Source organism: Pelophylax lessonae (genome assembly GCF_965119305.1).
Source record: "Pelophylax lessonae genome assembly, chromosome: 1".
NCBI lineage: Eukaryota > Metazoa > Chordata > Amphibia > Anura > Ranidae > Pelophylax > Pelophylax lessonae.
Window position 1 is genome coordinate 115,958,142 of NC_138768.1, and position 13,494 is coordinate 115,971,635.

General features: G+C 47.4%; 1 protein-coding gene across 1 annotated transcript in view; it reads right to left on the reverse strand.

Annotated features, from left to right (window-relative positions):
• The window catches only part of SREK1 (splicing regulatory glutamic acid and lysine rich protein 1), a gene marked incomplete at its 3' end in the record, with an annotated part of 224,498 nt that overhangs the window by 28,127 nt on the left and 182,877 nt on the right, over positions 1–13,494 (reverse strand). Inside the window, exon 10 of the mRNA XM_082263646.1 lies at positions 13,070–13,213. Within this exon, the coding sequence (XP_082119772.1) occupies positions 13,070–13,213 (144 nt within the window). The remainder of the gene's footprint in view (positions 1–13,069; positions 13,214–13,494) is intronic.

Sequence of the window (13,494 nt, forward strand, 5' to 3'; positions counted from 1 at the left end):
GGACTTCTTGAAGTTGATGTTCCGCCCAAACTCCTGCAGGGAGCCGACAGTGATCGTCAGGTTGCACATCAGGGCTGAATGAGAGTCTGCTCCCAATAGGAGATCATCCAGATATTCCAGTACCGCTATCCCCCGTTGGTGCAACAAAGCCAACACCGGGCCAATACTTTGGTAAACACCCTGAGAGCGGAGGCGAGACCAAAGGGTAAACACAAACTAATAATGCTCTCTGCTACGGCAAAGCAAAGGAACCGCTGGTGTCCAGCGTAGATAGGGTTGTGTGGATATGCCTCCTTGATATCTGTGGAAGTCAAAAAGTCTCCCTTTTGTAGTGACGCCACTATCGTTCGAATGGATTCCATGCAAAACCTCTGTACCCGCACAAAGCAAATCAGAGCCTTGAGTTCCAGAATTGGATGCACTTTGCCTTCTTTTCTGGGCACAGTAAATAGGTTTGAAAAAAAACCCTGAAAGCGTCCCTGAGAGGGAACTGACACAATCACCCCTTGCCACAGCAGATCTTGTACAGCCTCTCGTAGATTCCTTAATCGGTCTGGAGATGGGGGCAGATTGGACGGGGAGAATCTGTCTGATGGACGAGACCGGAATTCGATCTTGTACCCTGATTGGATCAGGTCACGAACCCATTTGTCCTGAATCAAGGAAGTCCAAGCTCCCAGGAAGACGCAAAGGCGTCCCCCCACCCCAGAAGTGGGTGAGCGCACCCCTTCATGCAGACGGGGATTTGTCTGCAGATCCAGACTGACCAGTCTTTGATTTAACTGAACAGCTTCCCTTTTTCATGTGACCCGAAGGTAGGAAAAAGCCACTTACGAGCAGTGAAGGCAGGCCCCTGTCTATGACGTAGTGCCTTGCTCATAGAGGACTGAGGAAGAATAGAACTCCCCCCCCGCCCACAAGGCCTTTGATTAACTCGTCCAGAGAGGATCCAAACAACCTCTTCCCCATAAAGGGAAGATCTGTCAAAGCTTTTTTGGAAGCCTGGTCCGCAGACCAGCTTTTCAACCACACCATGCGTCTAATCGCAATCCCCACTGCCGACACTCTGGCCACTAGGGGAGCCGCATCACACATGAACACCAGGGCTTGAGCCATCTGGTCCATTAGTTCCAGCACCGCTGAGGGGAGGCTGCTCAGCTTCCAAGTTACCCTTTAGTAACTTCACCCATTCAGTAACCATCTGTGACAACATAACATTCACAAATATTGATTTCGATATGGAACCCGCTAGCACGTGTAGATGGTGGGACAGAGACTCCACCCATCTATCCACGGGGTCCGCGAAGTCCAGGGATTCTTCCACCAAAACCACAGTAGACTTATTCAGCCTAGAAACTGAGTGATCCACCTTTGGTGGCACGGTCCACCTAGTGGAAACTGCATCTGCAAAAGAATAATGGTGTTTAAAGCGCTTAAGCACCACTAGCATGTGCTTGATGCACCGCCATAGTTCATTGACAATATCGTCAAAAGGCTCCGGACAATGAAACACCTTTCCCGATTTTCGGGAACCTAAAGACATCTGCGATCCAAATGTTGTAGATTCATCTGCCAATTTTAAAGTTTCCCGCACTGAAACTATAAAAGTGCTTCCACCAACGTGCGTTCCCGCGCGGTGGCAGCAAGGACAGGTCCTTTTCACCATCAGATTGCCAAGACGCCGACCCCTCAGGGTGCGGTGCGCCTGCGGCGGCCATATCTGCCTCAGAATCTGAGGAAACTACCGAGGGAGGCGAAGGCAGAGGGCGTTTTCGGCCATCAACACTTTTACATACAAAATCAACCTCTGACAACAGGCTTTCCAAGACTGCTGTAATCGCAGACAGGGGGTGCGACCCAGAAGGTTCTGCCACCACTCCTAGGGGGCCTGTAGGAGAAGTAGCACCCTGGGACTCCATTTTACACTGAAATGAACATAATGCAGTGTCACTTTAAAAGTCGCTAAATCGCAATCCCACCGCTAAATTAGCGGTATACCTAGTCCCAATCCAAAACAATCTGATAGAGTGGGTGAGAAAAACCTACAGGGGACCCCAGAAACATTACCAAACTGCTCAGGAGACTGCCAGCATGTTCTTGTGAAATAAAAAGTAAAATGATCTGCCACAGGAAATGACAAGCACAGCCTGTCATAGCTAGATTTTTGCGTTACATGCTGTTCGCCTGTCCAGCATTGTGGACTAGGACTACAAGAAAATGGCCGCCCCATGCATTCCTATGGGGAAAAAAATATGGCTGCCCATGCATTTCAATGAGTGCAAAGAAAGCGTGTCTACAGCAAATCTACAGCCAAATGGAGGCCCTCACGGAGCGCCATGCAGTCTCCCAGACCCCCGGAGGGGGTCCTAGACAAGAGGCATCGTAGGGTCCCTAGGAAGAGACCCCACCAGGACAAGGCCATCCCCGCAGAAAAACGCAGCTGCAAAATTTCTACCCCCCAGAGGAAGGACCTGCTGTGGGTAGGGGAAAATACTTGGAGGGGGTGGCCTAACATTCCAGAGGCCAAGGGAACCGAGAGAGCCCTGAGGGTCTGACTAATGCAGGGAGGGGACCCACGTCCACCCGAGACCCCCAGGGGATTGGGGGACAGTATTACTCACCATACCTCGGTACCAGGTGGGCGCAACTCCTAACAGTCCACCTCCCACCCGAGGTGGGGGTGCTGCCAGCCAGGGGGTAACGCTGCGACGCAGGGCATTCCAGGTCGATTACGTCCCAGTGAGACTTGTCCACTAGCAGGCTTATCCCCATCCATCGGGGCTCTGTCGTGGCGAGGCCTAGTTCTAGACGATAACCTGCTCACGGCTGGGAGACCATAAGGATCTAGAATATCCCGGCTGGGGGACCATAAGGATCTAGAATATCCCGTCCGGAACCACAGCCAGCTGTTGCTTATAGTTCTCTAGGAACATTTAACTAGTGAAAAATAAAAATCATAAAATAACACATTTCTCTATTAATAGCTAAGACCGAAGTCCGGAGCAGGGAACTAGGTCATATTCCTAAACTAGGCAGAAACAAACTAGATGCTGTAGCAAAGTGTGTGGGGTTATGCCTGCAGGGACAGCCCCCATAGGCATGGTAAAGCTTTTACCTGCCTAGTGTCTTATTCCTGATGGGAGGAGCATAACCCAATGGTCTAAAGAAGATATGGAGCTGTTTCTGTCAATGGACAGAGAAAAAAAACTTTTCTGATAGCAAATTTCTTACCAGAGAAAACTTTGGCTTTACAGTCATGGCCAAAAATATTGGCATCCCTACATTTCTGTCAGATATCGCCCCACTTCACCTAGAAAATTGTTGCAATTAGAAATGTTTAGGCATTATCTTTGTTTGCATAGGTAATAGAGAAAAAAGTGGAGAAACAAAGCGAAATCTGACACGCAAAATTCCAAAAATGGACTGGACAAAATTATTGGCACCTTCTCAAAATTATAAGAAATAATTGCATTGCAAGTTTGTGATGCTCCTGTAATTTGCAATTAAACTCACCTGTATCAATTAACAGGTGCTGACAACATAGAAATCACGCCAGCAACAAGTTAAAATGGTGAAAACCCGACTCAACCTTTCTGTTGTGGTGTGCCACACGGAGCAGGGAGAAGAGAAAGAGCAGCAAAGAATTGTCTGAGGATTTGAGAACAAAAATTGTGGAAAAGCATGGACAAACAAGGTTACAAGTCCATCTCCAGAGAGATCCTGGGTCCACTGTGCGCAACATTGTCAAGAAGTTTACAGCCCACGGCACTGTAGCTAATCTACCTGAGAGAAAAATGAATCAAAGATTGCAGCAAATGATTGTTCGAATGGTGAATAAAGCACCTCAATCAACTTCCAAATTCCAACTGACCTTCAGGCACAGGGTACAACTGTGTCAGCGCGCACTATACGTCGATATCTGAATGAAACGGAACGCTATCGCAGGAGACTCAGGAGGAGCCCACCGTTGACACAGAAAAATAAAAAGACAGATTGGAGTTTGGCAAAACGTACTTGAGGAAGCAAAAATACTTTTGGGAGAATGTGCTATGGACAGATGAAACAAAAATTACAGCTTTTTAGTAAAGCCCATCATTCTACTGTTTTCAGAAAAAGAAAATAGAATTTTTGTTAGAACTGACCATAAAATTAATTTCTCTGAGTCCTCTGACAGGTCGCCGCCCGTTCCGTTAGACTTCACTAGTGGGTAATGGCGCCCTCTGCAGAAGCAAGCTAGGCAGTAAAAAGGTTAACAAACAAAAGCCTTTACACATAACACACCTCTAGGGGGCTTTTCCTCAGCTATTACCCATCAGCCACTAGGAGCTGCTCTTCAGATTTGTAGCAAGCAGTACATGAAGACTATCAACCCCAAAAAGAAGAGGGGCGGGGGTGGCAAAAATCAGAGGACTCAGAGAAAATAATTTTACGTTAAGTTCTTATCCCAAAGCAGTGCAGATGTGAGGGGTGAGAAGACGCAACCAAAGAAAAGGCAACGTGCAACCAGGCCAGAGTCTAAAAAAACTGAGCCAACAGGGCAACAGGAGCCAACCCAAAGCCAACCCTCTGCAAAACAACCGCCGCGCACAAAACTCCGCGGCCAAAGGAAGCATCCTAGAATGCCAGTACATCAAATCAGCAGATCATTGTGAAAGTGCGCACAGACGGCCACGTCGCCGCTACGCACACCTCAGCCACAGGAAGCCTCAACAGGAGCCAACCCTGGACAAAAACACACGCCAAGAAGAGACAGAAACACACGTCTCTGCAAAACAACCGCCGCACACAAAACTTTGCGGCCAAAGGAAGCATCCAAGGATGCCATCACATCAAGTGTGGACCAGGTCGCCGCTTTGCACACCTGAGCCACAGAAGCCTGATGGCGAAACGCCCAAGAGGCACTGACAGCTCTAGTAGAATGAGCCCTGACAGGGAAAGGAGGAACCTGACCCTTGATTGAATAGGCCTGAACAATCGTCCGTCTGATCCATTTAGAAATGGTTGCCGCGGACGCACCCTTCCGAGGACCCTCAAGAAGGACAAACAGGGAGTCAGACTTCCGAAAAGACTCCGTGGTGGACAGGTAAACTGTAAAATATAGAATATATCTAATATTTTAGTATCTTTAGGCGTTTCCGGACAATTAACATTGAATAAATTCACACTTTGTTTTTAGGTCAGTCTGGCTATCAATCACACAAATGACATCAACAATACAATGTAAAAGGTATAACAGTTCAGTGGTAAAAATGTAAGGAATAAAAATATTTCTGAAGAATGTGTCCAGCTTGAAATCCTGACTGTATAGACGTGTGTGTTCCTCCATGTCCTTCAGTGTAAATCTTCAAGTACTGGAAGAAGCAGGAAATTACGTCTCTAGGTTTCAAAGAACAAACACCTGCTTAAGTTATCAAAAAGTCTATGTATAGTCTTTGTGGAGGAGTCTGATGTGTGTGTAAGCTTCCCTAGTCTGTAAAGCAGGATGGAAGATTGGCTCTTGAGACAGTAGATTGTCTCACAGCGGAAGCCGCTCGATGACCATCTGCACGATGTCTGCGTACCAAGACCGACGCGGCCAGTCTGGGGCCACCAGAATGACCCGCACCCTTTCCGACGCCAACCTGCGGAGGAACCTGGATAACAGTTGAATCGGAGGGAAGGCATAAATCAGCCGATACCGGTGCCAGGGCACCACCAACATGTCCGTTGAGTCCGCCAGAGGATCGCAAGTTCTGGCCACGAATCTTCCCACCGTTTTGTTGAGACGGGGAGCGAACAGATCCACGTCCGGAGTCCCGTACCGGGCACACAGGAGGTAAACACCACTGGTCCAGGCTCTGGCGACTCAGTCAGTTCTCCATACCCGGAATTTGAACGGCCAAAATCGCCGGAACGTTTGTCTCGGCACGAGAGGATCTCGGCCACTTCATTGGCCACCCGGGCACTCATGGTGCCCCCTTGGTGAGTGAAGTAAGCCACCGCCGTGGCGTTTTCCGTCTGCAACCCTGAAGCAGAGATGACCAACGGAACAAGCAGAGCTGGATTGCTCGGAGCTCCAAGACGTCTATCAGTAAGAAGGCCTCCTCCACAAACTACATCCCCTGGGCACAAAGTATGCCTAGAACTCCACCCCAGCCCGACAGGCTGGCATCCGTGGTGAACACCGTCCACAGCAGAGGACGGAAGGACTTGCCGTGTGCCAGAGTCGGTGACAGGAGCCACCACAAAAGATCCAATCTTGCGAGTTTGTCCTCCGGGAGAAAGAACTTCCCCTGAGCGGAGTCTAGGACCATCCCCGGGTACTGGAGGCAAACCGAAAGAGTCAGAGCCGACTTCTGGAAGGCGACGGTCCACCCGAACTCCTTTAGCGTCTGAACCGTGATTGGCAGACAGCTCGTCAAGGTGGCACACGAACTCGACCTTAAAAAGAGGTCGTCCAGATAACCGAGGACCGCAATCCCCTTTAAACGCAGTGAAGCCAGCACCGGAGCCAAAACCTCAGTGTCAGTGAAGACCCTGGGAGCCAAAGCGAGACCGAAGGGCAACGCCACAAACTGATAATGCTCCTCTGCCACCGCAAAGCGGAGATACCGCTGATGGCCCTCGGAGACAGGGATGTGCAGATACGCATCTTGCAAGTCGATGGTGGCCAGGAAGCCCCCTGGACTCAATGATGCCACCACCGACCGGATGGATTCCATCCGGAACTTCTAAGCCCTCACAAAATGGTTCAGAGACTTTAGGTCCAGATTTGACGCACCATGCCCTCCTTTCTGGGCACCGTGAACAGATTGGCGTAAAAAACGCAAAACCTGTCCCGTGAAGGGACTGGCACAATAACTCCTTGGGCGAGAAGATCTTGAACCGCCCCTTTGAGATCTCCGAAACGATCAGGAGTTAGATGGAGACTTGATGGAAAGATCCTGTCTGCAGGGCGAGATCGAAACTCGATCTTGTACCCTGAATGAAGCAGTCCGTGAACCCACCTGTCCTGATTTCGGACAACCAGGGTTCCTGGAAACAACGCAGATGTCCCCTCAACCCTGAAACGGGTGAGGGCGTCCCTTCAGGAAGAGGCGGACTGGGCCACCTAAACGGCCAGACCGGCCATGGGCTTACCTGACCATGGCTGCTTGTGACCACCTGAGGTCTTGAATCCTGTGCCCTGAAGGCACGAAAGGACCCACGATGAGCCTTAAAAAAGGACCCCGCCTAGCGCGGGGTGATTTTCCTTCAGAGGCTTGGGGCAAAAAGAGTACTCTTGCCCCCCCCGTAAGCCCCTTGATCAACTCATCTAGAGTGCCCTCAAAAGGATGACTACTCACATAAGGGACATCAGACACAGTCTTCTTGGAAGCGTGGCCAGCCGACCGGCTTTTCAGCTAAATAATGAGACAGATCGCAGCCCCGACCGCAGACAGCCATGCAACCCAGGGAGCCTCGTCCAAGGCCACGTCACACAGGTACATCATGGCCTGGGTCACTTGATCCATCATGTCCAGGGCAGCCGGGGATACAGACTCTGCCATCAACGTGCGCCAAAGGGCCCCTGGACCATTCCATGATAGCTTGAGAAACCATCACAGAAGAGAACACCGGTTTGAGCAGAGAGCCCGCCACCAAATATATGTGACGGCAAAGCGTCCCCACACGCCTATCCACTGGTTTCTTAAACACCAGGGAGTCCTCCATGGGCATCAAGGTAGATTCATTTAGTCTAGAAACAGTGTGGTCCACCCTAGGTGACACCATCCAACGATTATCAACAGAATCCGCAAAGGGATAACAGCATTTAAACCGCCTGGGCACCGCCAGCATATGCTTGATCCGACGCCATTGTTCGTTCACGGTTTCGTAAAAAACCTCGGGGCAGGAGAAAACCTGACCCAACTTCTGGGCTTTGCGGGACCCGAAGAAAACCCACTTACCTGACTGGGAGGGCCCATCATCAAGATTTAAAGTCTCCTTAATGGAGCTAATAAGTGCATCCACTGCAGCATGGTCCCACGCTCCCCTAGAGGAAGACTCTGCCTCCTCCCCACCTGAATGTGAGGACTGGGACCCCTTAGGGGGGACATTGTCCGTGGCAACCAAATCAGGCTCTGAGTCAAAAGACTGAAAGGGCATAGGCCGTGTTTTAGAAGTGCGTTCAGACATCAGCAGATACACTTAGGATGCCAAAGTCGCAAGAGCAGCAGATAATGAGGCCATGAAAGAGGATTCAGGAGTTCCTGAAGCACCAACCAAGTCTGTGGGAAATTTGCCATCCTGGGACTCTATATCAGTAATAAAAAATTTTAAGGACCCTGGCCCTTTAAAACGGCGGTTCCCGCGGACCCCCACCGGTAACTGCACCACCTGTGGAGACCCTTCAGAAACAGCAATAGCCACAAAAAGAAACAGTTTTTACAGGAAAATGCCCGAGAAAACAGTTAAAATCACCCCACAGTGTCTGTACTTGCCACACGCTGCTGCATTGAGAAGAAGAGAAAAGAGGAAGTGACCTCACGCATATAGAGGCCTATGCCCGCCCTGAGCCACAAACAAATGCTGCCTGATGAAAGTCTATGGGAGGAAGCACAGGAAAAATGTCCGCCACCCTTAACTAGGCGGTCACCCTCATCCATGATGGCACTCAAACCGGCGCCAGAATGAGCTAAAATGGCTGCTGCCCACACCAAGAGGCCTAAGCAGCCTGCCCACACCCAAAATGGCGGCTGTGCGAGCGGCGCCAAATAGAGCAAAAAATACATGCGCTGGCCCCCACGAGGAAACTCCAGAGAGCACCCCCGGGATATATGAAGCCCCCACACCCCCCAGTCATGGCAGTATGCACCGCAGAGCGGCACCAGCAAGGGCAGGGAGGAAGGGGGCCGCACCACACGGGTTGGAGGGGGATACCACAGAAGCCACCATGTACTGCCATCCCCTAAGAGTGGGCCCACGGAACACCCCCACAGACAATAGCCCCCTATTAGGGACCCAGGGGTAGTAGCACTCACCAGTCCAGCGAACGCGGGCACCGCTCTGATACGGAACACCTCCCACCCTGAGTGGGGGTGCAGTCAGCCAGGAAGGATGCTAGCAACTTACGGGCGTTCCAGAGTTGAGACATCCTGGCGAAGAAGGGACACCGCAGGCTCGTCCCCATCCGAAGGGGCACTGTCGTTGTGAGGCCAGGGCGCACCAATGACCTGCGACGTTCGGTGGCAGGCTGGGACTCCATAAGGATCTATATTAGTAGTCCTCCAGGTATTTCCTGACTAACACCGCTGCAGCTCTCTCCTGCAATATTTGTTCTTCACTGCGGGCACTACCACGGCACACTGGAGATGCTTGTTGCACCATCTTCACAAGAGTGATTCTTGGACCCTTCCCCTGCAACACTTGTTCTTTACTGTGGGCACTACTATGGTACACTGGAGACGCTTGCTGCACAATCTTTACAATTGTGAATCTTGGGTCTCATTTAGTACACTACTCTATATGCATGCCTATGCATGCCTCAGCAGCTTTGTGTCATTCTTTATTTGAGCACCACATTACTCTTCCTGGCTATTGTGACTTTGCTTTTCTAGACAGGGCTTGATCTCCAGCAAGGGTACCCCAATAACCATCTCTGCTATGTAGTTCCCTTAATACTTTCGCTATATACAAATTATTACTCATATTTTCTGTGGTCACACTTGTGGACCGCTAAGCCTTAACAAGCTGGTAATACTACTATCTAATTGCATACAATAAGATGTAATTAATAATTGAAGTACTTCTCAGATTATGGTACATATTCGGGACACCCTGGAGACAGTATTCAAGCCCTGTCTAATATGACCTCATACAAATATATCATGATCTTCCTTCCTCATGTCTTTTGGGATTCCATGGAATTTTTACACACTTTCCTTTTCTAAATTGCAGCATGACATAATTCCTCCCTTTTCTTTATATACTTATATATACTTCATTATTCACCCAAGAGATTTATATGCTCTAACTCAACTCTTCTTGTCTCCACTTTGGATAATCTCTCCTCGTCTTGGCTCCTCCCACTTGTCCACATACAATTATCTTTTTCTAGGATACTATCCACGTCCTGAAAACGTTTTACTCATGTACTTCGTCTACCTCTAGCCCCGAACAATTTATACTCACAAGAGGTATGATAAGGAATTTTCTATTCACATAAGATGGTTATGATATAGACTTATACACATATTTCCCATTTTTTACCATTGTTTCAGTGACTACTGAGATATTACAGTGGCCCAAACCACTCATGGGAATTTAGGACCAGTGATGGATCATCGTGTCGCCCACGATGCAACCAGCTTCCGCCTATCTTCTTAAAATATTTCCCTTTCTCTCTCAATGAATTATGTTCTTTATGATACCAGACATCTTCCTCTCGGTTGACACCGATTTTAATTGACAGCCCAGTTGCCCCTACAAAGAAAACTGCTTTGGGTAGGTACCTACACTTTAAGATGAGAATAACTGACATATCCCACATCAGATGCATTTTTTTTTCTTGTATTTTGTATACTTTTCCATTCTTGGAATATTAAAATACAATTTATACCCATATATAGGTAAACATTGTGTACTGAACTTTGGTTGACCCCTGATGAAGGGTTTCAAAACCCGAAACACGTAGGGTCCTGTCCGGTTCTTCCTACCAATGATACCCAAGAGTCTTCTGTACGGATACTGGTCTGTCATTACTTGCAAGTTTTTAATGTTTGTTATGTCTAGCTTGTTCTAGCCATATAGGATTGTGTAACTTATTTTTTTGTTATGTAATAAATTTGATTTTACACGTATAATTTTGCATCTTTGTTCAGTGTGTGAGTGGCATGTAAAATCCCATACCATTGGGGGTACTTTCCTTGTATCTAACTATCGGGATGATGGCCACCCACACTGGGTACTAAGTGATAGGTCCTACCAGTCAAACTAGCAATAGTGAGTGAAATAAAAAGCTATTTTCAAAGAAAAAAACACTTTCAAGAAAAAAACAAAGAACCTGAGACACTAGGTCCCAGCAGGGAAGACCTAGCCTACTCCTAACGCTAGGCAGCATAAAACTGAAGAGCTGCTCCTAGTGGCTGATGGGTAATAGCTGAGGAAAAGCCCCGTAGAGGTGCGTTATGTGTAAAGGCTTTTGTTTGTTAACCTTTTTACTGCCTAGCCTGCTCCTGCAGACAGCGCCATTACCCACTAGTGAAGGCTAACTGAATGGGCGGCGACTGTCAGAGGACGTAAGAGAAATAAGGCCTTAACAAAAAAAAAAAATACAGTCAAACATGGCGGAGGTTCACTGATGTTTTGGGATTGCCTTGCTACTTCAGGCACTGGATGTCTTGAACGAGAGCATGGCACTATGAAATCTGAAGACTACCAAAGAATTCAGGGGTGCAATGTAGGGCCCAGTGTCAGAAAGATGGGTCTCCATCAGAGGTCATGTGTCTTACAACATGACAATGGCCCAAAGCACATGTTAAAAAGCACCCAGAAATGGTTTTAAAAAAAAAAAAAGAAAAAAAACTGGAGGGTAATTGAACTGGCCAGCTTTGGGAAAAAGAACCCTTCCAATCTGAGAGACCTGGAGCAGTTGGCGAAAGAAGAGTGGTCCAATATTCCAGAAGAGAGGTGTAAGAAACTCATTGATGGTTAGAGAAAGCAATTGATTTCAGTTTTTTTCCAAGGTGTGCTACCAAATATTAATAAATTGAGGGTGCCAATAATTTTGTCCTGTCCATTTTTAGAGTTTTGTGTGGAAGATGTTAGATTTGGCTTTTTATTTCTCCACTTTTATGCGTCATACCAATACAAAAAAAAATAAATAAATAATCCTGAGAATGCCTAAACATTTGTATTTGCAAAAATGTTCTGAGTGAAGTGGTGCATTGTACTGACAGAAATGCAGGGGTGGCAATATTTTTGGCCATGACTAACTGGTTAAGCCCTGCAGTCCTGGGTTTGATTCCCAACACCAAGGACACCCTCTAAGGGATGGCTTCACACCACAGAAAAGCAGTCCGCGTTCCGAAGGGTTTTTTCCCCTCTTTTGTGCCTTCATCTTAAATGGGCACATGTACATTTTGGTGTGTTTTTTAGCCCTATAGCTCTGTCAATTTACGCAGCGCTTTACACATATATTGTACATCAGATCAGTCCCTGCCCTCAAGGAGTTTACAATCTAAAGTTTTTGATGCATTTCAGTGCATTTTATATGCGTTTTGCCGCATTCCAGTACAGTTCTGTGCAGAAAAAATGCTGCATGTTTTTTTCTGCACTGGAACTGACTGCACTGGTATGAACTATGCAATTGGAACCCATGTAATCTAAAAAATATGCACTGGACTGCATCTAGGTGTGAACCGACCATAAATTAAGTTTGGATGTTCCACAGGTTTTCGTCCTAATGCTATGCGATTTGTCCAAAATCATTGTGGTAAATTAAAAAAAAAAAAAAAAGGTTCTACTCAAATCTGCCCTAGTGTATAACTGTAATGGAGGTTAAAGTGGTTGTAAAGGCTGAAGGTTTTTTTTTTAAAAAAATTTTGTGTGCTGCACAGCCCTCCCCCCTCAATACTCACCAGAGCCCCATCATGATCCAGCGATGTACATGAGAGCCTCGGCTGTCCTGGGACGCACTCTCCTCATTGGCTGATACAGCAGCGGTATCACCAGAAAGCCAATGAGGAGAGAGTGAGGGGCAAGGCAGGGCTGAGCTGTGGCTCTATGTGTCTTTAAACAAAGGACAGGGCTCTGGAGCGAGCATGCACCAGTGCCCCCATAGCAAGCACCTTTCTTTTGGGGGCACTGGTCAACGGGGAGGAGTCAGCAGCACGGGAAGGGGTCCCTGAGAAGAAAAGGATCAGGGCTTTGTGCAAAACCACTGCACAGAGAAGGTAAGTATGACATTTTTTTTTTTTTTTTAAAGCTGAACAGTTAATAAAACTTTAATATTTCCATATACTTGTAAAGTATCACTGTCAACATCACCATTATGTAGAACGCCACAAATACATTTTTAAAAAATTAAAATAAAAGTGCGATGTCATACCTGCTAACACTGCGGGACCTTTTGACAGATGGGTGGCCCTTCGAGGGGCTACGAGACCTTTTCTCTTTTTTTCTTTTATCATTTTTCTCTTTTGTTCGCTCCTTTTCCCTAGCTTTACTTCTCTCTTTGTCTTTCTTCTTCTCTCTAAAACATCAAATAAAAACTAGTATATAAGGCTTTAAAATATGATTTTTAAAAGTGTTTTAATCAGCTGTCGTGTAGTTTAGGAGCAATGAAACATTCAGCGGCCATTTTATTAGGTACACCTTCTCATTAACGCAAACAGCCCAACAGCAAATCAGTACAGAAAACATGTGATGATGTGTGATGCATGACCATACAATAACTGCTGATTCCAGACATTCCAATTTCCTGTTAGGTAGGCCATATACAATCCATTTTTTTTCCTTTTCATTCAACCAGCG